Raw genomic sequence first — 25,086 nt, 5'->3', positions numbered from 1 at the left:
GGTCCCGACGGCCGGTGCCCACGGATTGATGCATCCTGCGGGCTGGGCCCGGGTGTGCTGAGCATTCGCATCTGTGCGCGCTCTGCCGCTGAGTGCCGACAGAAGGGCCGCAGCCCACGCCCTCCTACCCTCCCGCAGTTGGCACCCACCTCCTGTCCCTTTCCATAAAGCCAGACCACGCACGGACTCTTCGGATTTTTTTTTTTTTTTTTTTTTTTTTTTGCAAAACATTCTTTTATTAAAAGAACAAGTGCTGTTTACGAACTGCCCTTCGTACAAATAACATCCGTTATACAAAGATACAAGATCCGGGTTATGCACAATTCCAGGCTTGGAGGTGGCAGGGGGCATCGCCTTTGGGCTGAGGATATCAAGGTTTTAGAAAGAATGAAAAAGGAGCCCCTGGGTTTGCAATCTGTGGCTTCCCCTCCCTGCTCCCTAGGAAGGGTCTGCTACATGGAAACAGGCTGGGATAGAAAGGGGGTGGGATGGGAGCAGGGGTGGGGTCTCCAGTCCCACCACCCAAGTCCCAAGTTGAGCTGGAGAAAGTGAACAAAGGGGAATGAAGGCACCCCTCAGTTCCCAACTTTTCAGTAGGTCAAGACAAAGTGGTCGGGAGCTAGACACACTCTCAATCTGGGTCGACATGGCAGGAGAGAGCCAAGGCTACTTGCCCACCTTCCTCAGAATTCCCAGTTGAAGTTACCTCAATCCCTCTAAGCACCTCTCCCCAGGAAAGTAAGTTGAGATAAAGGAGAACTGGGTGCAAGCTGCCTACCCCTAACTGGCCCACTGCACACCAAGGAAGATCCTAGAAGGTGGCAGGGGAAGCCTGTGCCTTTGAAAACCTGTCTTCATTTCCAATTTGGGAAAGAGAAGCGTGGAGGTTACCCTTTCTCAGAGCTGGCCCGTAGCTTGGGCTCCTCTCATTTCTCTAGACCCTTCCTGAGAGTCTGGGGTGAGCACCTCCCTAGAACTCAGTATGGGGGGGAATGGGCAGGGGTTCCCCTCATCAGCCTCAAGGTCAGGACACCTTGAGGCATCAGCAGACCCAGGAGCCTGAGGGGGAAAAAGCCCCACAAATAGGAAAAACAAACCAAGACAATCCTTAAAGTGTCATTGTCCATGGAGAGGATCCACTAGCTCTGAGCTAAGACAGTCAGTGCCACACAGACACCCTCCCACCCCAGGCACAGCCCTGCACTCACACTGTGTGTCACACACACAGGGACAGCAAGCCAGCCAGCCATGTGGAGACCATGCCCTAGGAACCAAGGGCCAGGAGGCCACAGTCCTGAGGGCTGGTCCTGGCCCTGTCACTGAGCCCCTTCTAGGCTTGGAGCTGTCATCTGTGATGGGAGGAGCTGGCTGAAATGACCCCTAAAGACAGGTCCCTTCAGCGCTGGCATGCACCAGTTGTGACCCCACAGCAGGCACTGCCTCCGTATGCACCCCCACTCACACCTCACCGAGGGTGGGAACACCCGACTCCACATGCTCACCCACTCACACCTCCTCACTGAGGGTGGGAACACACGAAGCTCTGCTCTCATGCGTTTCCAAACTCTGCTTCCGCTCTGCAAACCACATCCTTCCCCTCCCCCAGACAAAGAGATCTACAAATCTGGGTCCCTTCCCACCCTCCACCATCCAAATTCACTCTCGTAAAAGGGACTGAGGTTAGGAGAGGGTGAGATCGTTACAGCCATCCCCCTGCATTGGTATTCTGCTCCTCCTGAAGCTTTTGAGACCTTTCCCATTGAAGCTCCCTGAGAAGAAGGAAATGCCACTACCTCTCTCATGAGAGACGGGGGAAAGAGAAGAGGGCTGCACCAATTCATACCCAGCCTGGGCCCTGTCTTCAAATCTAACCACAGGAGCCCAGTCTGGGGAATGCAAGCGGCTTGGGAGAGTTGGAGAACAGACACTTGGAGATGAGCTGAGGGAGGGAAGAAGTGTTCTGGGCGGGGGTGGGGTGTCTCGGTTTCAATGCACAGAATCACTTGGACCTCTCACTCTTCAACATGGCAGCCTCGGGGTAGATTTAACTTCCCTTCCCATCCAGACAGAAGTTAAGTTTCGCTCTAAGTGGGCCAGCCTTGGGCAAGGGCGTGGGTGTGAATGAGCAACTCTTCTAAGAATCTCTGAAGGTTTCTTTTTTTTCTTTTTTGAGACAGAGTCTCACTCTGTCGTTCAGGCTGGAGTGCAGTGACACGATCTCAGCTCACTACAGCCTCAGCCTCCCGGGTTCAAGCAATTCTCATGCCTCAGCCTCCCGAGTAGCTGGGATTACAGGTGTGCGCCACCACACCCAGCTAATTTCTTTGTATTTTCAGTAGAGACGGGGTTTCACCATGTTGGCCAGGCTGGTCTTGAACTCCTGACCTTAGGTGATCCGCCCGCCTCAGCCTCCCAAAATGTTGGGATTATAGGCATGAGCCACCGCGCCTGGCCTGAAGGTTACTTTTCTTTTCAGTGGTTTGGGGCAGGGAGTTACACAGCTTAATAGATTAAGATGAATAAAATGCTGAATTCTATCACTTCTAACATATTTAGCATTAATAAAAAGTGAGTATTTCTGAGGTCATCACAACTGCCTCCCCCTCCCCCAAGCCCTTGCAAGTGCCTAAGAAATTGCCTTTGAAGGATTCCCACCCCCTCCATTATCAGCTCCCTAACATCTTACAAAGTCTTATCAACAGGAATATTAATATTATTTTCAGTATCAGAAAAAAAACAGTTGAGCAGCACAGGCAAAAATATATCTGCACTACGTTTCTGTTGTTGCCAAAAATATACACATCTTCTTTTCTTTATTAAAAAAAAAAGAAAAAGAAAAAAAAAACCCAACAACAAAAACCCAAACAAACACACACAGAAAAATCCACACATGCAAAGAGACTGACAAGGCGGGAGCCTGGGGAAGCTGGAAACCCCTACTCTTCTGGGCTCCAACCCCAGTGCAACTGAAACAGGGACACAGGCTTCGCCTTGCCTCTTGCCTCTCTCCTGACCGTCCACTCAGCCTCTGGGCCAAAGGCCTGGGTGGGCGGGGACTCTTTGAAGGTAAGAATTGCCCACTCTACCCTGGGGAAATAGCTGGTGGGTAGGGGACAGTTGTTACGTCAGCTTAGTGGCTCCCCTGGTTGGTGGGGTTGGGGTGCAGGAGGCAGGCTGGCTAATTCTGGAAGGGAGGCTTTTGCTAAAAGCAGTGGCATTTCCCTCCACCTTACCCCCTCCCCCAAGCCCTGGGGCTCCCCTTGTGCCAGAGAAGCACGAAGCTATCAGTGGGGTAGGGGGCCCTAAGGGGGCCCTGAGACCATGTGGGGTCAGGGGAGGGAAGGCAGGATATTACCCTGATTCAAAGCCCCGAGCCCCCAGTGACTCTCCAATATTGGAGTACTACTCTGGTTTTTGTTAACCATTCATGCCCCCAGAGAGGGACCAAAGGTGGTGAGGTGGGGAGGGTGCAAATAAGAGCTGGGAGGTCCCCTCTCTGGCGCTGCTTCATCTGACCACCGCGCCTATCCCTGCCCTTGGCTGCCCTGGGTCCAGGGGTGAGAGACAGGCAGACACACACACATACACACACATGCACACACACACACACTCACACACGGAGTCGGGCAGCTCCATCTCCCCACCCTCGGCACTCCTAAGTCCAATAGTGCAAACAAAGGGCGGGGCACCAAGGAAGGCTAGAGCCTCCCTGCGCCTGCCCTCTCCTCCCCATCATGGGGCCCCAAGAAGCTGAGGCAGCTGGGACTGAGTGTGATGCTCTCCTGCCCCTTCTCCAGCCCCCGACATCTGTGGGCTTTTACAAGCTCAGCTTGTGCCCCTGCACTTGGGGGAGGGATGGCGAGAAAAAGTCCAAGGGGTCCCTTCTGCCATCTGCCCGAGCTGGGAAGAAACTGCAGGTAAAGTGGGTCCAGCCCTTCTTCCATAAAAGATTTCCCCGCAGGGACAGGCCCATGGCCTCTCCCTCCACTTCTCCCCATTCAAGTGCTGATCCATTTCATGTGACAGGTCTAACCAACCCCCTACTTCTGCCATGGCCCATTCTGCTCTGGGGAGGGGGGACCTCCAAAATATTTGCTGGGGGTGGAGCTCCTAGGCGGGCTTGCAGCCTGTCCTTCCTCTGAGCCTCACAAAGCGGACAGTGTGGAAAGGGAAGGGGGCCAGATGGAAGGGGCTCCCCTCTCAGTCTCAGTCCTTGGCACCAGGAGCTCCCCACACTCCCTGGACCTCAGCACAGGCTCTGGGTCAGGGCTCTCCAGGGACTGGGCGCAGGCGCCTGCTCCAGGCTAGGACCCCACAGGCCAGGATCTGCTCCCTCCACTTGGGGGGTCAGGAGGGGTGAGGGTGGATTTAGCCTTTTTCCTGGTTGACTGAAGCTCCTTTGTCAGCGGTCTGGAAAGAGAAGGAGGGAGGCCGGGGGTGCGGAAAGTGTCAGGTCCTAACCCCCAGATAAGAACAGCTTCCTGGGCCAAGAAAGCTTCTGTGGGGTGCTGAAACGGGGCCAATGGAAGCCTGTGGACTGGGCTCTGAGGGGTGCACGCCGGGGCCGATGCGCAGGGGTGTGAAACCATCCTGCAGAAGAGCACTGGGCAGTGGAGGCATGTGCCAGCTAAGGCTGTGTGCCCTCAGCAGGGGGAGAGAGGGCCTTTCTGACATTGGCCTACCCAGAGGGTCATCTTTTTCTAATTGGTCTGCTCAGAAACAAAATGGCTTTTTCTAATTGGTCCTCCCGGAGGAAGGCTGTTTTCTAATTGGTCCTAATTGGTCCTTTTCCTCTGAGCCCATGCTCAGATTGGATCTCTCTTGGCCCTGCAGGAGGGCACCCATGTGCAAGCAGAGGCCCTGAGGTCTGAGGCAGGGCACTTCGCTGACCTAGGAGTTGCTTCCTTCCCCCTGCTGAGGCACCTGATAAGCCTTCTGACAATCCATCTCTACCCATCCCTCAGAGGGGAGGCAGAAAGGCCCCGGGCCCCTTACTCACCCCTCCTTTGGGGCCACCGCCACTGCCGTCTGCTCCCGACAGGCTGAGGAAGGGGTTGGTCTGGGCAGTGAGGACTGGAGGTCCGCCTGCTGCTGCCACTGCTGCAGCTGCAGCTGCTGCAGCCATGAGACTTGTGTTGTTGCCAAGCGAGGGAGCCACTAGGGCTCCAGCGGGCAGCAGGGGTGGAGCAGATGCCGTGGGCAGCAGGCCAGGGGTGCCCGCAGACAGCAGCGGGGTGGAGCTTCCTGCCAGCAGGCTGGCCATGGGCAGCTGGGAGCCCCCAGCCATCTGCAGGCGCTGCAGCTCCCGTTTCTGCTGGATCTGCTGGATCATCTGGTAGACAACAGTCTGGTGTTCCTGCAAGGGGGCCAGACTGCTTGTTGGCCAACAGTCCCGGGGGGTCTCTAACCTGCTGCCTGCCTGCCCTACCTGGGCGGGCCCCACCCCATCACACTGGAACCAGGAGGCAAGAGGCCTGTGAGACAGTCAAGGTACTGTCTTTCCCACTTAGCCTCGGTATCCCCATCTAGACAAAATGGTTGCATGCCATTGGCATTTGCCAGCTGCAGCACTGTCAGCCAACAGCAGGGTATTTAACATCTCTGGCCCTGCCCACAGAATCACCCCTCAGCTCCTAAGACAACCACAGATGCCCCCAAGTTGAAAAACACTAAACTAGGTTAATAGTTTTCTTTTCTTTCTTTCTTTTTTTTTTTTGAGACGGAGTCTTGCTCTATCACCCGGGCTGGAGTGCAGTGGTGCGATATTGGCTCACTGCAACCACCACCTCCTGGGTTGAAGCGATTCTCCTGTAGCTGGATTACAGGGGCCTGCCACCAGATCTGGCTAATTTTTGTATTTTTAGTAGAGACGGGGTTTTGCCAAAACTATTGACTGGGTCAATAGTTTTCAGTTCACAGGACACTGTGGCTCATGCCTGTAATCCCAGCACTTTGGGAGGCTGAGGCTGGTGGATCACTTGAGGTCAGGAGTTTGAGATCAGCCTGGCCAACATGGTGAAACCCCATCTCTACTACAGATACAAAAATCAGCTGGGCATGGTGGCATGCGCCTGTAATCCCAGCTACTTGGGAGGCTGAGGTGAGAGAATCTCTTGAACACACGAGGCGGAGGTTGCAGTGAGCCGAGATCATACCATTGCACTCTAGCCTGGGCAACAAGAGTGAAACTCTACTCTGTCTCAAAAAAAAAAACAAAAAACAGTTTTCAATTCCTTTTCTCTTTTGTTTTGTTTGCTTCTATCATTTAAGATTCATTTATTTTTGCTTTGAATAAGCAAAGCATTCTTAATGTCCTAAAAACCAAAATAATGTATCAAAGTTTATCTTAAGAACTTACTCCTGCTCCCATCTGGTCCCTACAGGCAGCCAGCTGAATTGGTTTCCTGTCTAATGTTTCTTTATATGAAAATGTTTCTTATTTTCATTATTTATATGAAAATTTTTCTTATTTCTTCAACTCCCTGTTTTGTTTTTGAGACAGGGTCTCATTCTGTCACCCACGCTGGAGTATATTGGCGTCATCTCAGCTTACTGCAGCCTCCATCTCCCAGGTTCAAGCGATTCTCCTGCCTCAGCCTCCTGAGTAGCTGGGACTACAGGCGTGCACCACCACGCCTAGTTAATTTTTTGTAAAGATGCGGTTTCGCCAAGTTGCCCAGGCTGATCTCAAACTCCTGAGTTCAAGCGATCTGCCTGCCTCAGTCTCCCGTGCTTGGATTACAGACATGAGCCACCACGCCCGGCTGCTTCCCTCATTTTTAAAAAGTAAAACCCCTTTTCTCCAAAGGTAGTTTCAGCTGACCCAACAGGAGACAGACCCAAAGAAGATACTACGGTTGAGGGTGGTGTCACCTGCTCAGCCACTTAGACCCTGGAGTTTCCCCTGAATGTCTTTGGGGCTGGGACTGAAATGCTCAATAACTGAGGACTTGCTGCCCTCCAGTCTCTCTCACCAGGATGCGGACCTGGGGCTATTACAGCAGCCCTTGCTCAATGCCCGGGGGACCCTGGGCGTGATCTTATCCCCCTTCCTCCCATGGATGCTCCACAGGGCCCAGTCCCAGTCTCACAGGCCCAGCCTGGAGCTTCCCCCACCTCTCTCTGCTCCTGCCCTCTCCTGGCTGGCCCTGATCCTCTGGGATGAGCCCTTCCAGGCAGACCAAGGGGCCCCTGAGGCAGGGAAGGGAGGGGCATTACCGGGGTCAGCTGCGGGGAGGCCAGGAGCTGCTGGAGTTGCTGGAGCTGCTGCTCTTGCTGCTGAAGGAGGTGTCTCTGCTGCTCGGTAAGGCTGAGGTGGGGGTGGAGTGGGGGGGGAGCAGACAACACACAGACCATGGGGGAGGGCCAGGGAAACACTCCTGCTCCATTCCCAAGCCCCCAGACTCCCTCAGACCCAGGGGAAGCAAGGCAGCGATGTGTGATCTTAGAGCACTGTGCTCATAGGGTGCAGTGGGAGGGATACAGGTCTGATTTGGAAGAACTGTCCCAGAAGGAAATCCTAGAGTGGAGGAGAGGAAGTCAACAATTCTTTTGTCCCTGGGGAGCTACCGTCCAGAGGACACTCATGTCTAACAGTCTGTGGAGTCCCTAGAGGCCAAGAAGTGAGTAGGATTATATACCCTGTGAGACGAGAGGCCATTTTTCCTTTTAGGGATTGTGGGTGTTTTGGGGAGAATCCCTCCCTTCCCAGAGCCAGCCCCCCACCCTGTTCCCTTTCCCAGGGCTGAGCTCTCCCTCACCTGTTGAGACAGCCTGGCAGCTGCAGCGTGGGGGCCCCGCCAGCCTGGCTCAAGCTTGCGGGGTTGGGGGCAGCAGCCCCATTCAACCCCCCAAGGAGCCCATTGAGGGGCAGGCCCCCACTGCCTGCCAGCCCCCCCAACAGCCCCTCAGCCATGGGCATGGCCCCCAGCCCCGCTGCCCCGGGTGCCCGGCCCAACCCGTTCTGTGGCTGGGGCGGGAGCGGGGCAGGGGCCCCAGGCAGGGCCAGGGGCAGAGTGGCAGGGCTCTGCTGGAGCAGGGGCAGCGGTGGGGGCGTGCTGTGGAAGGACAGCGACGAGCTGCTGCGGCTCGGGCAGCCTGAGTGTGGGTCCTGGGGAGGGAGGGGGAAGGGAGGGGTCAGAGGGCCAGCATGACTTTTCTGGCCCCTGGCCCAGCACCCACCAGCATTCTCACAGAGCACAGCAACCCCCACTTCACCCCCAGGCACCCTGGAAGAAGCAAGGTCTGGGAATGAGGGCTAAGAGTCCAAATTGTCTTCACAAATCATGTTTCCTGACTCCTTCCTGAGAGCCCAGCGCCCCTCGTCATCCTCATTTAACAATGGACAATGATGATGGTGGTGACCATCTGGTGAACCAGATCCTGAGCTGAGGGCTTGACCTGTGCTATCTTGCTATTCTCATTTTATGCGTGAAGCCATTGATTCTTGCACAGGTTAAGTAACTCTGCAGGCAAAAGCACTACAGCTGAAGTGAAAGGCTCAGGTTCAAATCCTATGTCCACAATTCAATGGCTTGGGTGACCTTGGGTTCAACCTGTCTTAGTTTACTTACTCATAAGCTGGAGGGTAATAGTAGTACCTATTCCACAGGCTTACTATGAAGACTAAATGAATGCTTTAAAAAATCTCAGCACAGGGCATGACAAAGGGCAAGTGTGCAATTAATGCTGGTTATTATTTTGATTATTATTGCCCAAGTCACACAGTTAACAAATGGCAGAGAGAACAAGAACCCAGTTTGTTGGATTCCAGTAATAATAACCACAACGCAATAGCAACTGCTATTCCAACTGCCACCAATTACACAGGAATTATTTTGTGTGAGGCGCTATAATAAACCCTTCACAAATACTTCTCAAAGAGGCCTTCCCTAGCCACTTTCTATCCACAGAAGCAGCCCTCCCCCGTTCTCTCTCTCACAGCCTTCAATTTCTCTCCACCCTAACATGTCTCCCAGTTTGTAATTACTCCTTCTTTGCTTGGGGTAGCCTATCTTCAGAAGCAGCACTGTGCCCGTTTTGCTCACTGATTGCTTAGCCAATGCCTGGCACTAAGTGGGCACCTCATAAATATTACTTGATTAAGGGAGGACTGAATGGATCAATCAATTGCTCAGTCAGTCACTTCACTGCCCAGCCTCCAATAGCTGCGGGGAAGAGATGGGACCAGGAGAGCCTTGAGTCTCCCCCTCCTTCCTGCCCCGCTCCTCGTAGCGCCCACCTCAGAAGAAGTGGACAGCGAGTTGTCCAGGCCGAGGCTGCTCTTTCCCGGAGGGCTCTCGCTGGTGCTCAAGGAATCGCTGCTGCCGGCTGTGGGAGGGATGTCACAGGCCGCAGTCAGAGCCAGTCCGGACTGCAGGGCAGGAGCCTCTCTCCCAGGCTGGGCGGGATCCCCTCACCTTGGGGAGGCAGGCCATAGGGCCCAGGGACAGGGCCGTTGGCGGCAGGCAGGGCAGCAGGCAGGGCAGGGAAGGGCACAGAGAGCTGCACGTTGAGAATCTGCAGCCGCTCCTTTTTGGCCGTCAGGCTCAGGATTTGCTCTTGCAGCCGCTGGTTCTCCTTCTGCAGCGCGTGCAGCGCCTTCAGCATCTCCACGACTGCCGAGAGAGCGAGGAACCTGAGGGCGGGGCGAGGCCGGGCGGAGGCGGGGCCAGGGGGCCGGGGCGGGGGCGGGGCCTGGAGGGGAACCAGGGCTCAGCCCTTAAAAAGGAGGCGCCAGCCTAATGAGGGACACAGGTGAGCTCTGAGAAGAGAGGCGGGAGTTGGGGAGCCACAGGTGTGAGGACCTGGGGCAGAGCCTGAGGCCACAGGGGTCAGGAGAGAAGAGCGGAAGTTGCGCTTTGGTGAGGTCGGGGCCTGGAGGCCACGAGGGCCAAAGGTGGGGCACAGAGGGGCCAGGGCCGGTACTGTGGCCTGGCAGGGATGGGAGGTTAGGCCCAGGGTGGCCGAGAGTCAAGGTTGGGGCAGGGCCTAGGAGCGGAACCTTAAAGAGGGACCTCGGGGAGAAAGACGACTACTGGGGCCCTAGGGCAGGCGTCCCGACCGGCGCCACCCCTCCTCACTGTTGACGCCGGCCTCCCCGTCGCCCTGCTTCTCCAGAAGCTGCTCCATGTTAGTCGTCCCTGGGGCCGCCGGGTCTAACTGGCCGCCCCCACAGGGTGCAGAGGCTGTCTGGTCGAAGAGTGCGGGGAGGCTGCTGATGGGGGACCTGTGGCCAGAAGGAACCTGGGCTCAGTGGATCCGACCACTCCAGGCTCCTCCGGCCCTTCCCCCGTACCCCCCAGGGGTTCCAGCCCGCGCCGGTCTCTCCGTCCCTTTCCCTCGGGTGTCCCTCCTGCCCCCAGCCCCTCCTCCAGGCCGCCCCTTCCCTCACATGGAAGACAGACTCTCCTGAGGGGAGGTCCCCCGACACCGGAAGCTGCAGTCCTCCAGGTCTGGCTCTTGGAAGAAGGGAAGGCTGGGATCAGCGGGGAGGAGTGGTCGCTGCCTCAGGGTTCCCGCCCCCGAGGTGGATATGGGATTGGGACCTCGCCGCAGATCCCCTTCCCCAGGAATCCCCAACACCAGACTGGCAGTTCAAGGCCAGCGCTGAGGGCCCTGGCTTGGACACCCTGCCCCTGGGAGGCAAACCCCGGGCATCTGCTCTCTCTTCCTCCTCTGGGCTGAAGGCTTCACTGTCTGGCTTCTTTCAGATCCACTGCTCAATTCCTTTCCTGGGATCTTCAGGATTATAGAAATTTGAGGTCAAGACAGACCTGGATTTAACTTAAACCTGACACCAACTTTTGTGACCTTGGGCTCCTAACCAGCCTCTCTGAAGTGACTGTTACTAAGATTAAAAGAAGGTAATAAATGTGAAGTGTTTACCTGAAGGGTTTAGCTGGCATGTAGCAAGCCCTTAATGACTGCAGCTATTATCATAATTAGCTCTGTATGACTTTTTACATTCATCAGATCCCTAATCAGGAGGCAAAACTCTTCCTTGGGCCATAGAATCCCTGTGGTTCTTAAACGTGGAATCATATTTGTCCCCTTTAAGGCTTACCTGAGTCGGCAGCCTGGCTGTAGTCCCCGCCTCCCCGCCTGACAGGTGGTCTCCCTGCACCAATCAGCTCTCTGGGGCTGGGCTGACTCTCCAGGGAGAGGGCGGGGAGCTTGTGGCCCGCCCCCTTAACTCCTAAATACCCGCAGAGGTTGAGACCTCCGTAAGCGCTGATCCCAAGGACACACTCCGAGGCCAAGCGGGAGCCACGCTACACCGGTGAAAGCACTGGGCTTGGAGTCAGGAGAACAGAATCTGAGCTTTGGCTCTGCCATTCCCTGCCTTGAGCAAGTCTTCCATCTCTGCCTTTTTCTTCTGTGAGATGGAGCAGTAACTGCCCTGATCTGCCTTCTCGCTGGGTTCTAACGTGAAAGTGTATCCTGGTTTGCAGTGTGTGGATATTTTTTTTTAAGAGGCGGGTTCTCCCTATGTTGCCCAGGCTAGTCTCCTGAGTAGCTACGATTACAGGCGGGAGCCACCACGCTGGGGTTTTGTTTTGAGCCTGGGCAATAAGGGTTTCGCGATCTCCGCTCACTGCAACCTCCGCCTCCCAGGTTCAAGCAATTCTCCTACCTCAGCCTCCTGAATAGCTGGGATTACAGGCGCCCACCACCACACCCAGCTAGTTTTTGTATTTTTAGTAGAGACGGGGTTTCACCATGTTGGCCAGGCTGGTCTCGAACTCCTGATCTCAGATGATCCACCCACCTCAGCCTCCCAAAGTGCTGGGATTACAGGCGTGAGCCACCACACCCGGCCTGTTTGTTTTTGCAGGGAGGGCAATGGCTAGAGGGAGGGGGCAGCCAGAAAGCTCTCATTCTTTCTGGGGTCACATGCAGGTGATGGGTGTCAGACCTTTGGGAAGAAAGGGGAGAGGGGGTCAGATATTCACATACCTGTGTGGCTGCTCTCAGCTTGGGCGAGGAGGGGGTTAACGGCACCCATGGGGGTTCCAAAGATGTGGGTAGAAGGGAGGCTAAAGGTAGAGCCAGCCAGAGAAAACACCTAAGGGAGGGAGGTAGAATCCCCTGGCAGTTATTCTTGGATCTAGGGCACAACTGTGTCGGGGTGCACGGGGCCAGGTGTGCTGGGGAGCAGAGGGGGACCAGAGCCCGGAAGGAAGTCTGGTGGCAACTCAGCCTAGTTGCTCCAATTCCCATGGAAGGCTAGGGTCCTCTGTCAGTCTGTCCCCAACCTGCCCAGAGAAGGAGGAGCCCAGGAGTCAGGTCTCACCTGAGTGGTGGAGATAGAAGCAGAGGAGGAGGGAAGGGTGCTGGTGAACGGGGAGCGGCTGAGGCGGGGCAGGGCCGAGGTCCCTGGGGGCCCCAGGAGGCTGGAGGAGAGAGGGGTGCTGCAGACGGCCCTCAGCATCCCGCCACTGTGGGAGATGGGGTCCTTATTACTGGTGTAGATGCCTGCAGGCACAAGAAGGACAGAGGGAAGCACACGGTTACCCTCTACCCCAGACTCCTCCTCAGCCAGGGCTGTGACAGCCCCTCCCCGGCTCGAGTGCTCCCTGATTCTGGCTACACATCCAGTCTAACCCTCTTGCTGCAAAGATGTCACTTCTTGCCTGGGTGACATCTGCTTGCTGCACCTGCTTTTTTTTTTGAGACGGAGTCTCGCTCTGTCGCCCAAACTGGAGTGCAGTGGCCGGATCTCAGCTCACTGCAAGCTCCACCCCCCCCGGGTTTACACCATTCTCCTGCCTCAGCCTCCCGAGTAGCTGGGACTACAGGCGCCCGCCACCTCGCCGGACTATATTTTTAGTAGAGACGGGGTTTCACCGTATTAGCCAGGATGGTCTCAATCTCCTGACCTCGTGATCCGCCCCTCTCGGCCTCCCAAAGTGCTGGGATTAGTGCCTGCTTGTTAAACTGCCCTGCCCAGGGCTGGGAAATTCCTAGCTTTTATAATCTCCTTCCCAAAACTTGGTAAAACGTTCTGACAATCTGCCCCCAATCCTTTCCACTCCAGGCATGCAGAGGGGGATGTCCTGAAGGTGACTATCTGTACTCTGTCTTTTAGAGGAGTATCCATCCCATTTCCTTCTAAGTGCATGTGTAAGCTCTGTTCCTCACTAGACTGGCTGGGCCCTGAAATGCCCTCTGTCCCCAGGGGTCACTAACCTGCCCCTAGTAAGGGGGACTCCAGGCTCAGGCTAGGCAAGCTCCCAGAAGGCCCAAAGGTTCGGGAGGTCAGACCTCCCAGGCCAGAGCTGACCAGGGAGCCTCCAGAGAAGGGTGAGGCAGCAGTGGCGGTAAAGCCAGCCAGCTGGGCACTGGGTAAGGATGGGGCAGCTGGGCCCCCAGTGCCCTCCTTGTTCCGACTGCCCTTGGGACGGCCCGGCCCATGGCGGCTCCTCTTGCTGGCTTTATGCTTCTTCTCCTTCAGGCCTGTCTCAGGGGTCTCATCAGCAGGCACAGGGGTGGCACTCAGTGCGGGCATCCGCTTGTGGGTGCCTGCCGAGGCCCCAGACCCCGTGACGTGGGGAGATTTATAGTCCCCAGGGGAGGGCGCCCGGGCCCGGCCTGAGCTGGAGGTGGTGGTGGAGAAGCGCATGATGGGCCCAAAGCCAGAGAAGACCACCTTCTGCTCAAAAAGGTCAGCCTTGGGGGGCTCGGGGGCTGAGGGAGAAGGAGGGGCTGAAGGGGCGGGGGCTGTGGGCTTGGAGTACTTGTCCTCCTCTGGCTGCTCCAGCTTGGGGAATGCAGAGAAGTCAGGGGAGCTCTGCAGGGACGAGACTGTGCACAGAGGGAAAATGGTTACAGCTGGACCCCAGATCCCCGCACTCCCTCCCACTCCCACATGTACTGGAGGGAGACAGCTCTGGTCCAGGAACGGGGACGCCTGGTTTCCTGTCTCAGCTCTGCTACTGTCTGTGTCCTGGGATAAGTACCCCCGACCCCTCCAGCTTTCCCACCTGTAATAAAATGGAGAGTAACTCGCACCCTACTGGCCTCACCAGATGACTGTAGCGATTATAGGAGATAATGTTTACGGGGTGCTTGAAAAATTGTACCTTGCAGCACAAATGTAGGGGATAAGGAATACTGTTATGGGTTGGTGGAAGAGGAGAGTTCTGGCTCAAGAAGGAAGGGCAGGGTTGGAGAGGAGGGGATTCCCCATCTTTATCCTGAACCAATGTAGAAGTAAATGAGATGCAAAACCAACATGCAAAGTCCCTCGCCAGAAAAGCTCAGGACAAAAGGCCGTCCCTGCTCCCAGCTTCCTCCCGGATGCTCACACTCACCTGCAGGCTGGAAGGGCCCCCCAGAGGAGGAGGAAGAGGAGGAGGAAGAGGAGGAGGCAGAGGTAAAACTGCTCACACCTTTCCCACTGCTCAGTTTCTTCCCCTTATGACTCAGGCTATGGCTGGAAGACTTTTTCCCCTTTGAGTCCCTGCTGCTCTCAGAGGTCTCCTGCGTGCTGGCCTCATGGTGGGAGGAAGAGGAAGCTGAGGAGGAGACCTGAAGGAGAGGAGAGAGGAAGATTCAACACCAGCTGCCTGGGCCTGTGCTGATCCTGATGTGGGAGTGAAGCAGGGGGGCACAGGACCTCGTTCAACTGGGAGAGCCCACAGCTAGTTTCGTGAAGGACTTCCAGGCAGGGAGTGGCTGGGAGCTCCTAGACAGGTATATGAGGAGGCAGCTGTGGCACTCCTGGGTGTGAGGCAGAGGGGAATTCACTGAACCCAAGAAGGCATCTGTCTTTCACCTTAGGCAGGGAAGATGGAAGCCGACGGGGAGATGAAAACAGTCCCAGTCTGAAGAGATTTACTCACTGGTCCATTCATTCATTGAATACTTAGGGCGCCTAAGGCAGCTGGACCTATGCTGGAAGTGGCGAGGCAGAGAAGAGGACCAACAGGAGAATGGACTTCTCTGGTGCCATCCTGGAGCCCTCCAGCTACTCCAAACTTCAGCCCCCTGGCTTTCCACCCATCTCTGACCATCCCATGCTCTTCCTGGAAGACAACCTGAGATTGCACACACTAAGCGTCTGCCAGGAGAGCCTATGCTTACTCTTCCTGCGAAATTTCTCATCCTCTAAAATCCAGTTTAGAAGTCCCTCTTCCCTGAAGCCTCCCTAAATACCTCAGGTGGAAAAAGGCACTCTGTCCCCTTATTTCCAGAGAACTGTGCACACATGACCACATGTCAACAGCTGCCACTCTGCACTGAAATGTTCTGTCCTCTGTCTGAGGCACCAGAAACCAAGGAGAGTGGCAGGGTGGTGGTTGAAGGAGCATGGGCTCTAAGTCGGGCAGAGCAGGGTATGAGCCTGGCAGGCTCTGCCCTTCACTGCCATGTTTTTGTTTTTTTCTTATTTTTATTTTTTGAGACAGAGTTTCACTCTTGTTGCCCAGGCTGGAGTGCAATGGTGCAATCTCGGCTCACTGCAACTTTCAATCACCTCCCGGGTTCAAGTGATTCTCCTGCCTCAGCCTCCCAAGTAGCTGGGATTACAGGCACTGGCCACCACACCCTGCTAATTTTTTGTATTTTTAGTAGAGGCAGGGTTTCACCATGTTGGCCAGGCTGGTCTCGAACTCCTGGCCTCAGGAGATCCACCTGCCTCAGACTCCCAAAGTGCTGGGACTACAGGCGTGAGCCACTGCACCTGACCTCTCTGCCATGTTATACTGTGCAAAGTCTCAACCTTAATGAGTATCAGTGTCCTTACGGGGAGCATTATGCATACGTGGTGAGTTGGAAGCGGCATGATGCCAGATACATCATATGGGGTCAATAAATGATGAGACATCCGATGGCAGCAGGTGAAGAGCACAAGCCTTCAATCCGGACTGCGTTGGAATCTCAGCTCTACCACTTTACTAGCTGTGTGCTTTTAGGCAAATTACTTAACCTATCTGTGCCCTATCATCTTCATATATTAAATGAGGTTGGTAAATTTCCAACCTAATTGGATTATTTTGAGTATTAAATGGACTAATCTCCATATGCCCTTCCATCTCCTGGTTCTAGAACAGAGCCTGGCATGCCGTGAGTTCATTCGTGCTTCAGGCTGCTGCCAGGGACGGCCCTTTTCTTTCTGGTAGCGACCAGGTATTCAGTTAATCATGCTGAACAGATAAATGCTGAATGGAGGCTGGACCGGAAACGAGAGCCACCCTGCCCTGCCCCTCCCAGGCAGAGTCCTGGTCTCTGTCTTCCTCTTTGTTCTTTTCAACAGCTGGAGTTCTGAAGGGAGCCAGATGTGGTTCTGAGAGCAAGGGAAGAGAGGGGCTGGGGGGAAGGGTAGCTGAAGTGCTGGGTCGAGTGGAGGGGGATGGGCAGAGTTCTCTGGCATGTCCAAGTGACATCCAGTTACTGGAGAAACTCCCAGATCCCTGGCCATTTCTTGCCACCTGCCTGCAGGGCCCTGGAAAGGTCAGAGGGCATGAATGACAAGCTCTCCAGGTGAGCCCTGGGAAGCAGGGAAGGGAGAGGTTTACTGGGGCAGTTGCCACAGCAACATCACCCTGGAAACCTGATACCTGAGCCTCCTGCTAAGGTGCCCAGAGCTCTGCCAACCGTCTGAGGTAGGGTGGAGGTGAATGGGCAATAATGGTGACAGGAGGGAGCAGTTTCTCCAGCTCCCCGCACCCTCCTGGGTTCTCCTCCCATGGGGAGGGCAGGGTGTAGGGAGCAGGGAGGGCTGTTCTAGCTTGGATTAGTAATTCCCTGGCCTAGGGTAGGGCCTGCCTATGGCTCATCCAGACGTTGCCCATTTCTGGAGACAGGCTTGATATACCATGCCCTGCTGGAAATGGGGGGATGAGTGGGAGTTTGGGGGTACTGTCCAGGGGCCTGCCCCCCATGCCACCTCGGTCAGAACTTTCAGCCCCTCCAGCCTGCACGGAGTGGGATTTGGGCTGGGTGACAAGCTTTGGGTGTCCTCCTGATGGGGCGTAGGAGATGTCCTCTACTCATCTCTGGGGATATGGGCCCTAGAACTTGGAGAGCAGGCCTGAGTGCCATCCCCCACTCTCTGCAGACAAGAGCCCAGGGCTGAGGCCCTCTGGACAGAGGCAGATGGGAACATCTGGCATCCAGCACCCCAAACCCCCAATCCCATGGTTGGTCAATGATTGGTGGCCCCTTCTAGGAGGGGAGTGGCATTCACTTGAAGCTATGGGGAGGGTACCCAGGTCCCTGGCTCACCAACCTCTCGCCCCTCGCCTCCCTCCCTCTGCCACCCCAGACCCACGCGCCATCCCTCCTGAACGTGGGCAGCAGTACCTTGTCAGCAGTGGGGACCACGGGCGGGGTGAGGATGCTGGGGGGCGACTCAGGCCGCTTCTTGTGCTTCTGCTTAAGGCGTTCTTTGTCCTTTCGACTCTGGAGAGGAAGAGGTGACTAGATACTGTGCTGGGGGGCTGTCTGGGCGAGGATAAACATGACGTGGGTATGGGGAGCTGACACCCTCTCAGGATGGGGTTTTGTGGGCACCATCTCTCCCTGAGGAGGGCAGGATAATGGGGCTGGGCAGGAGCGACTCAGGCAAGTTCCTATGAGAGCCAACAGCCCTTCCCCCGGCCCCGCCTGCTAAAAATAGCCTGTCCCATTATCACGCCAGTGCCACAGAGCACCACGTGCGCGAACACACACCTGCAAGGGTGTCCACCTGGGACACAGCTGCACAGAGGGACAGGAGCAGGGCATGCTGTGCTATGTGGTACGAGGGAACGCAGGCATTAGCACTTACACACTAGGCAGCACATGGCTGGACTGCGGAGACATGTGCAACATGCAGAGCCATGTGTCTGGGGCTTGGGGGACACTGTGATGTCATGGGGAGGACCCAGAGGAACCACTAATACAGCCACAGGGAAGCCAAGCTCCCACGTTGCCCCCCCCCCCCCCGTTTCACTTCAGCCCCCTCCTGCCCTCAGTGGCCTCAGAGGAAGGAAGAAGGCAGGGCCAAGACCTTAAGGGCACCTCATGATGGCTTCTTGAGCCATGTTTGTGAGTCTCTGAGTCCCCATGTGGGAGTGACGACAGGCGAGGGAGGGGCTTCTACCTTCTTCTGACCCCTCTCATGGTGGGTAGGGTGCTTCTCCTGCTGCGTGGATGGTGAGGCTGACCGGCTTCTCCTCCCAGAGATGAAACCACTGCCACCTCCCCCCATGCTGCCGCCGCTGCCGCCTCCTCCTCCAGTGCCTCCTCCACCTCCCCCGCTGCTGTGCCGGGATGTCTTCTGGGGGAGACATTTGAGAGAAATTGCAAACCCTCCTTTCACGGGCTTAGGGAACGCTTCCAGAAGGTTAGAGGATCCTGATCCTGGGGGTCAGTCCCATGTGCCCCGTCCGTCACTAAGAGGACCTCATGCCCTCTATGATGCTCAGCAGAAGGGCGTTCCCCAGCCTGAAAATCCTAGAGCATCCCAGCTGGCTTGTCTGATGTGCAGAGTCAACCACTGAGGCCCAGGTCTTTCACTCTCTCCATGGTGCCCTCTTGGCTGACTGAGCCACGGCACGTTTCTACCTCCTTCCCTGGAGCAGAGGGTGTGCAGGGGACTCTCATGGGGAGCCAGTGCTCCCCTGCACTCCACGTCTGATCCCCGCTCTAGACACTTGGCTCAGCTATCACCCCCTTCTCCTTTTTCCCGGCCCCTCCCCTCCACCAAACACAGTGGTTGCTCCTGTCCCAAAGGATACGCTGCCCTTAACTTGAAGAAAGTGGGGAAGTAAACATCAACACAACCCAAACAACCCTCATGCTGCCTCTCCTCCCAGCCAGGGCCTGCCTCCCCCATTCCCTTCACTACAGACCCAGCCTGACGGCTTCACCCTCCCCGGGCTTGTAGCTGCTCCCTCTAAGGTCACCAACTACCTCCCAACTGCCAAGCCCAAGGGTTAATTTCAGGCCTTGTCTGACCTAGCAGCTCCCCAGTGTTGGACACAGCTCCTACCTGCAGAGCCCCACACCCTGCAAAGCCCCCTCTTTCGTGGCCCACCTGATCTATCCTTGTGGATACCCTGGGATTACAGCCCCAGCCTTATAAGCCTGGAGCTGCCACTACACCCTGCCCAGGAGTCTGACATCCACCAAATCTAAATGTCTCCACATGGCGCCTCCTGCAAACCAAACCAAGCTCGTTACCTTGTCCTCAGTTATCATCAAACCCTGAAACCAAGGTGACCATGTAACTTATGATCCAAACCTGGACACTTTGAAAAATGAAACAGGGGAACTATTAATAATTACACCAGGGCAACAGGTATAAACTGGGACTGTCTGGGGCAAATTAGGACATGTGTCCCCCTACAGAACAGCTGCACCCCTTGTTCATGACACCCCCAGGTATTCAAGCTCCATTTACTCAGTGTCTAGAGGCCAGATCCTAAATGTCACCCCCAACTCCTACTTCTCAGCCACTCCCACGATTAGGTAAGTCTCCCTAGAAATGGTTCTAGCATCCAGCCTCACCCCTCCATCCCCCTTCTCGCAGCTGTCTCCCGGCCACCAGCCTCAGCCCTTCTGATCCAGCCTCACAGCGGCTGCCAGGGTAATCTTCCTAAAAAACAAATCTGATCATGTTACGCTCCCGCTTACAGGCCTGACAAGCCTGTGGCTAGGGGGTAGATCCAAGCTGCAGCCAACTGCTCCAGAACACCTCACGGCTTCTGGGACACACGAGTCTCTCCACGAACACAGAGTAGCACCCTTTCCAGCCTCCCCCTGGGCCTCCCCTTGGGCCCCAGGACTGAAGCCTGGGGCAGAGACAAGCCCAGCTCGGGCCCTGCTTTTTCACCTCATCTCCTGCCTCTTCCCCACCAAACACCCCATTCTCCCGCCGCTCACCCATGCCCTTCCTCCTCTCAGGACTTTGTCCACACTAGTCCCTCTGCCTGGGACTCGTTTCTCTGTTTGGCAGGCTCCCGAGGAGTTTTCAAATTAGGCTGCCCGTTCTAAATCCCATCTACCAGCTGCAAGATAAGTTATATAACCTCAGTGAGCCTTAGTTTACTCATCTGTAAAATGGGGAAAATATAGTACACCTAGTTCTCAGGGTGGGTGGGATGACCACGCAAAATAACACACAGCAAGAACTTTGTCCTAAGGCGGAGGCATAGTAAATGCTGCCTCCCACACAAATGTTGGCTCTTATTTTGATTTCCACCTCCACTCAGCTTAAATGCTTCCTCTTCCTTGAAGCCTCCTAGACTCCCACAGGCAGAGTCTGAGCTTTGTCTTTTGGGACAGACTGCTTGGTCCAGCTCTGATCCACACACTTGAAGCTATACTTTATTCCTCATCGAGTGAACAGCTCCTCTTGGGCAGGGACTGGGTTCTTTCCCTCTCTGTCCTCCTAGCACCAGGTACTGGCCTGGCCCAGAGCCCATGCCCTCTAACCATCTAACCACAGCTGACTGACCCTCTCATGCACTGGCCGCTGGGACTCACCATCTTGCTGAAGTGGTATTTGCAGTAGCCACAGTACTTGACGTTGTCCACCTCCAGCACTTCTTCCTCACACAGCAAGCCTGCCATTTGGGCACTAACCAGAGAGGGCAGCCTGAGACGGCTGAGGCCACATATCAGATGAGCCACCTTCCTCCCACCCTCCTGGCCCCCTGCTGAGGCGAAGCCAAGACCATCCAAAGAAAGCATTGCCACCACCATCAAAAAGACAGCAGCTAGAATGAGCCTGATCAGTGGCCATCCAGGACAACCCCAGGGGGCGGGGGGTGGGACGGGGGTCTCACCAGGTGACGTGGAAAGCTTGTCGACATCCATGGCGGTTACAGGTCATGCAGGCTCCTGAGGCCGCCTTGCTCTCCCGGCCCTGCTCCTCACAGATGTAACAGGTCTGCGGGACACAGCACAATCGTCCCCTCCTCCAGGGAGCCCCTGTCCTACTGATGGTCCTTAGGCCACCCCTTTCATTCCATTTGCTCTCCAGTCTTAGATCAGTGCTATCCCACAGAACTGTCGGCAGTGATGAAAACGCTCTATGGCCTACACTGTCCAAGACAAATGCCACCAGTCACATGGGCTATTAGCACTTGAACTATGGCTAGTGTGACTGAGGAACTAGATTCTAAATTGTATTTAATTCTTGTTTATTTTTATTGATTTATTTATTTGAGACAAGAGTCTCTCTCTGTCGCCCAGGCTGGAGTGCAGTGGCATGATCACAGCTCACTGCAACCTCCTCCGCCTCCTGGGTTCAAGGGATTCTCCTGCCTCAACCTCCCGAGTAGCTGGGACTGCAGGTGCCCATCACCATGCCCAGCTAATTTTTGTATTTTTCTAGAGACGGGGTTCCATCATATTGGCCAGGCTGGTCTCAAACTCCTGACCTCAGATGATCCACACCCCTCAGCCTCCCAAAGTGCTGGGATTACAGGTATGAGCCACCATACCCGGCCTGCATTTAATTTTGATTAATTTATGTAGCCATGTGTGGCCAACGGCTACTATGCTGGGTAGCACAGTCCTTGGATGGTGAGCTCTGAAAGGCCAAGGCCTGTGTCTGTCTTGCTCACTGGGGAGCTTATGCCCACCTCTGCACTTCTGTGCAGACCTTCCTCTGCCTGGAACCTGGAGCCCTCACCCTCCTGGAAGCTGGCTCCTTCTCATGCCCCAGGTCTCAGCCTAAATGTCTCCTTCCTTTACCATCTGGTCTAAAGCAAGCCCCCACCAGGTCTTTATTTTAATGTCTTATTTCCGCCGGGCGCGGTGGCTCAAGCCTGTAATCCCAGCACTTTGGGAGGCTGAGACGGGTGGATCACGAGGTCAGGAGATCGAGACCATCCTGGCTAACACGGTGAAACCCCGTCTCTACTAAAAAAGTACAAAAAACTAGCCGGGCGAGGTGGCGGGCGCCTGTAGTCCCAGCTACTCCGGAGGCTGAGGCAGGAGAACAGCGTAAACCCAGGCGGCGGAGCTTGCAGTGAGCTGAGATCCGGCCACTGCACTCCAGCCTGGGCGACAGAGCAAGACTCCGTCTCAAAAAAAAAAAAAAAAAAGTCTTATTTTCTTCATAGCACTTATCACAAATTGCATTTACTTTGTCTTTTTACTGATATTTATGTCTTTGCATGCAAGAACTTGCATTCCATTGAGCCGGCAGCACATCTGTCTTGATCAGCACAGAACAGCATGCTCCAGCTACCTTGCACCAGGTCTGGCACATAGTAGGCACTTAATAAAATGTGTCCAGCAAATGAATGAAGTACCTGCGAAGGTCTACCCTCTGGCAGAACTACTGCAGAGGAGCCTACTATTTCACCTGAGTGCCAGAGCAGGAGTGTGTCTGTCAACAGAAGGGTGGTTCACTGGTAGGTACCTACCCACCTCCCAAGTTCCCTTTCAGTGCTGGTTGGACAGAATCAAATTACACTGCATGAAGAGAGAGTTGGAGGAACCCATGGATAGGAAGGAACTGGTAGGGGACACGGCGGGGGTTGCTGACCTTGTTGAAGCGATCATGAGGCACGTACTGCAGCACGATGGGCTCCATGGTGAGCACGTTGGCAAACTGCACCTCGGGGATGTAGAGGGCACACACCACGTGTGCCCAGCCTGGGGCAGTGTGGGGGTGGCCTCAGCTGCAGATGGCAAGCTGGAGACTCCACCCCTCATGACCCCACGCTGCAGACTGTTCCCTCCTCCACAGCCTTCCCATCAGATTCCAGTGCCAGCCAGGGAAAGAAAACCCGGCCTCCACCCCAACCCAGTCCACTCCTGCCTTCCCAGACCCTGCTCAGGGGGCCTTGCTGACCTCAGCAGATGAGCCCTCCTCACCTCCATTATCAGTCCTCTTCAATGCCCCGTCTTTGTGTGGGCACAGCTCACACCTCTGCCAATGCAAGGGTGCACAGGGGTTGGGGGATCTGCTGAGCTGGGCCCTCTCTGAACACATTCAAGGGGTCCCAGGCTGAAATGCTAAGCTCTAGCAGGGGATGGATGGGGCTACAGTGGAAACAGGATTGACCATGAGTTGGTAACTGCTGAAGATGAGGAAGGGGACATGAGATTCATTCTAGTTTTCCCTCTACTTTCATATGAGTAGGAAACTTCCCGTAATAAAAAAGTTCAAACAGACAAAAACCAAAGCCCCATGCCTGAGATGGGGCAGAGGGAGGGATGAGCGTGAGGCAGAGGAGGGGTTGGAGGTAGGTGTGCAGGAAACAGGAAGTCTGTGTGACAGAGCTAAGTCCCACCCCAACCAAGCCTTAGAGTCCCCTAGCTCAACCGGAGACACTCAGGTGTGTGTGGGAGGGGCCGGGGAGTGGAGCAGGGCAGTCTGGAACTCACCACCCTGGCTGCTCGCTCCTGAGATTCACATTTCCGGCAGAACCAGGGTCCCGTTGGCACCTGAACGATGCCATAGCAAGCTGAGGGGGGGGAGGACAGTCGCTGAGCAAAGCTGTCAGCCAGTGGCTTTTTCCCAGGGTAACTGGGGGAAGGCGGTGACTCCAAGGAACTAGAGCCAGTTCCAGTAATGGGGGCTGCTCCCCAGTCTGGGGTCACTCATTTAACAGCAGGACTGCCCAACCGCACACCACCAGCCTTCAACCACACAATCAAGCACTCCAAACAGGGCGGGAAGTCTGAGTCTTTGACCTTAAACTTCTAGAAGATCCTCCCCCCACGCCCTTTCTGGACTTGTTTCCCAGCTCCTTCCCCGGACCAGCCATCAGCATCAGGAACAGAGAAAACCAGAGGGGACAACAGTCACGACCATCAAACACGTTTTGTTGTTGTGGGCGGGGGGATTTCTTAAAGGGCCAGTGAGGGACGAGGCGGAGAAGTAGGGGGTCTAGGGACCTCATCTTCTACTTCTAAGTATCACAGAGTCAGGTTAAAAGTCAAGGCCGAGGGCAGGTGCAGTGCTGGGAACCCAGAGGAGAGTGGCGGGAAGAGCCCCGGGCCACAGCATTCAGGGATGTCCCAGGAAGGGGGGGCCCGGCTGCCTGTGCCAGGCAGGCGGGAGATGCCAGCCTGCGCCCTCGGCAAGATTCCTCAAGGAGTTAACTCCCGAACCATGTGCTGCTGGGGGAAACTCCAAACCTCCCTCTTCTCGATTCCGGCCCCCTGCACAACCTCTCTCCTATCCTTAGCTCTTCCCCGGCGGATTTTAGGAGTCCCTTCTCCCCTGGGACCCTTCTCTTCCCTTTCCAAGTCCGCTCCTCCCATTATCCGGAAGCGAGGGGGGATGACGCCCCCCCTTGACCTCTTCCTCCGGGAGCCGGGACCAAAATAACCCGGCGGGAGGGGACACCTCGCAGGTAAACATTCCCCGGGCAGCCCCGACACCGGCGGGGTGGGGCGCGGGGAGTTCACTCATTGCTCCCTAGACTCTCCCCAAACTCCCTCAACTTGGGGTGGGGGGCGCGGAACTGGAACAATAGGCAAGAAAACAATGCCTGACCCGGTCTTCCAGGACCGGGCGGGGGGAGACCCCTCGACGCCTCCCTTCCCTTCAGGTGGGGTGGGGGAGGGGCGCGCGAGCCCCGGGAGGTCTCCGGAGGGCGCGGCCGGGGGCGCCCCGCGCACGCCGTCCCCGGGGTCCCGCCGCCCCCCGCGGGCCACCCCCATACCTTGGTGGACGGCCACGCTGCACGCGTGCCCATCGCAGTAGACCAGCGGGTTCTCGGCCCAGCCCCTCTCGTCCGAACATACGCAGCAGCCTCCTACCATCTCCTTCATACTCCCATGAGCTCCCTCCGGGGCTGGGGCGGGGGACCGGCCGGCGGGGGTCGGGGGTCAGGGGGGAGGGAGGGAGCGGGGGGCCGCGCGCCTCCTCGCCCCCTCCTCCTCTTCCTCCGCCGCCGCCGCCGCTTCTTTTCTTTGCCTCCTCCTTCCTCCTCCTCCGCGTCCTCCTCCTCCTCCTCCTCGCTCGCTCTGTCTGGCCGCCCCCCCCGCCGTGCTCTCGCCCTCATGCCCCGACGGGCCCCCCCCCCAACAATGAGACTCGCACGCCGGGCACGCCCCCTCCGCGCCGCTCGCCCGGCTCCTAAGGCCGCCCCGCCGCCGCGCAGCCCGGGCCCGGCGGGGGAGGCGCCG

The 25,086-nt window shown here is 56.2% G+C and overlaps 1 protein-coding gene across 2 annotated transcripts; it reads right to left on the bottom strand.

Moving 5' to 3' along the window:
• Window positions 1–195: 195 nt before the first annotated feature.
• MLLT6 (MLLT6, PHD finger containing) lies at window positions 196–25,086 on the bottom strand. 2 transcript variants are annotated; one of them, XM_023204296.2, is made up of 20 exons: window positions 24,621–25,086; window positions 23,335–23,414; window positions 22,822–22,876; window positions 22,490–22,599; window positions 20,778–20,881; window positions 20,476–20,569; window positions 18,089–18,265; window positions 17,308–17,406; window positions 14,316–14,532; window positions 13,192–13,806; window positions 12,296–12,477; window positions 11,959–12,067; window positions 10,394–10,460; window positions 10,083–10,228; window positions 9,420–9,617; window positions 9,242–9,330; window positions 7,761–8,110; window positions 7,219–7,309; window positions 5,000–5,356; window positions 196–4,410 (listed from the first exon to the last, which is right to left on the bottom strand). In XM_023204296.2, exons 1-20 carry the CDS (start codon window positions 24,727–24,729, stop codon window positions 4,369–4,371), a joined length of 3,291 nt encoding a protein of 1,096 aa, XP_023060064.1. In that variant the 5' UTR covers window positions 24,730–25,086; the 3' UTR covers window positions 196–4,368. The 2 variants fall into 2 exon arrangements, with proteins under 2 accessions (XP_023060064.1, XP_023060065.1); XM_023204297.1 differs by having other exon boundaries at window positions 18,089–18,262; window positions 24,621–25,080.

Source organism: Piliocolobus tephrosceles, chromosome 16, assembly GCF_002776525.5.
Source record: "Piliocolobus tephrosceles isolate RC106 chromosome 16, ASM277652v3, whole genome shotgun sequence".
Taxonomy (NCBI): domain Eukaryota; kingdom Metazoa; phylum Chordata; class Mammalia; order Primates; family Cercopithecidae; genus Piliocolobus; species Piliocolobus tephrosceles.
This window is presented reverse-complemented; position numbering and strand designations above follow the sequence as displayed.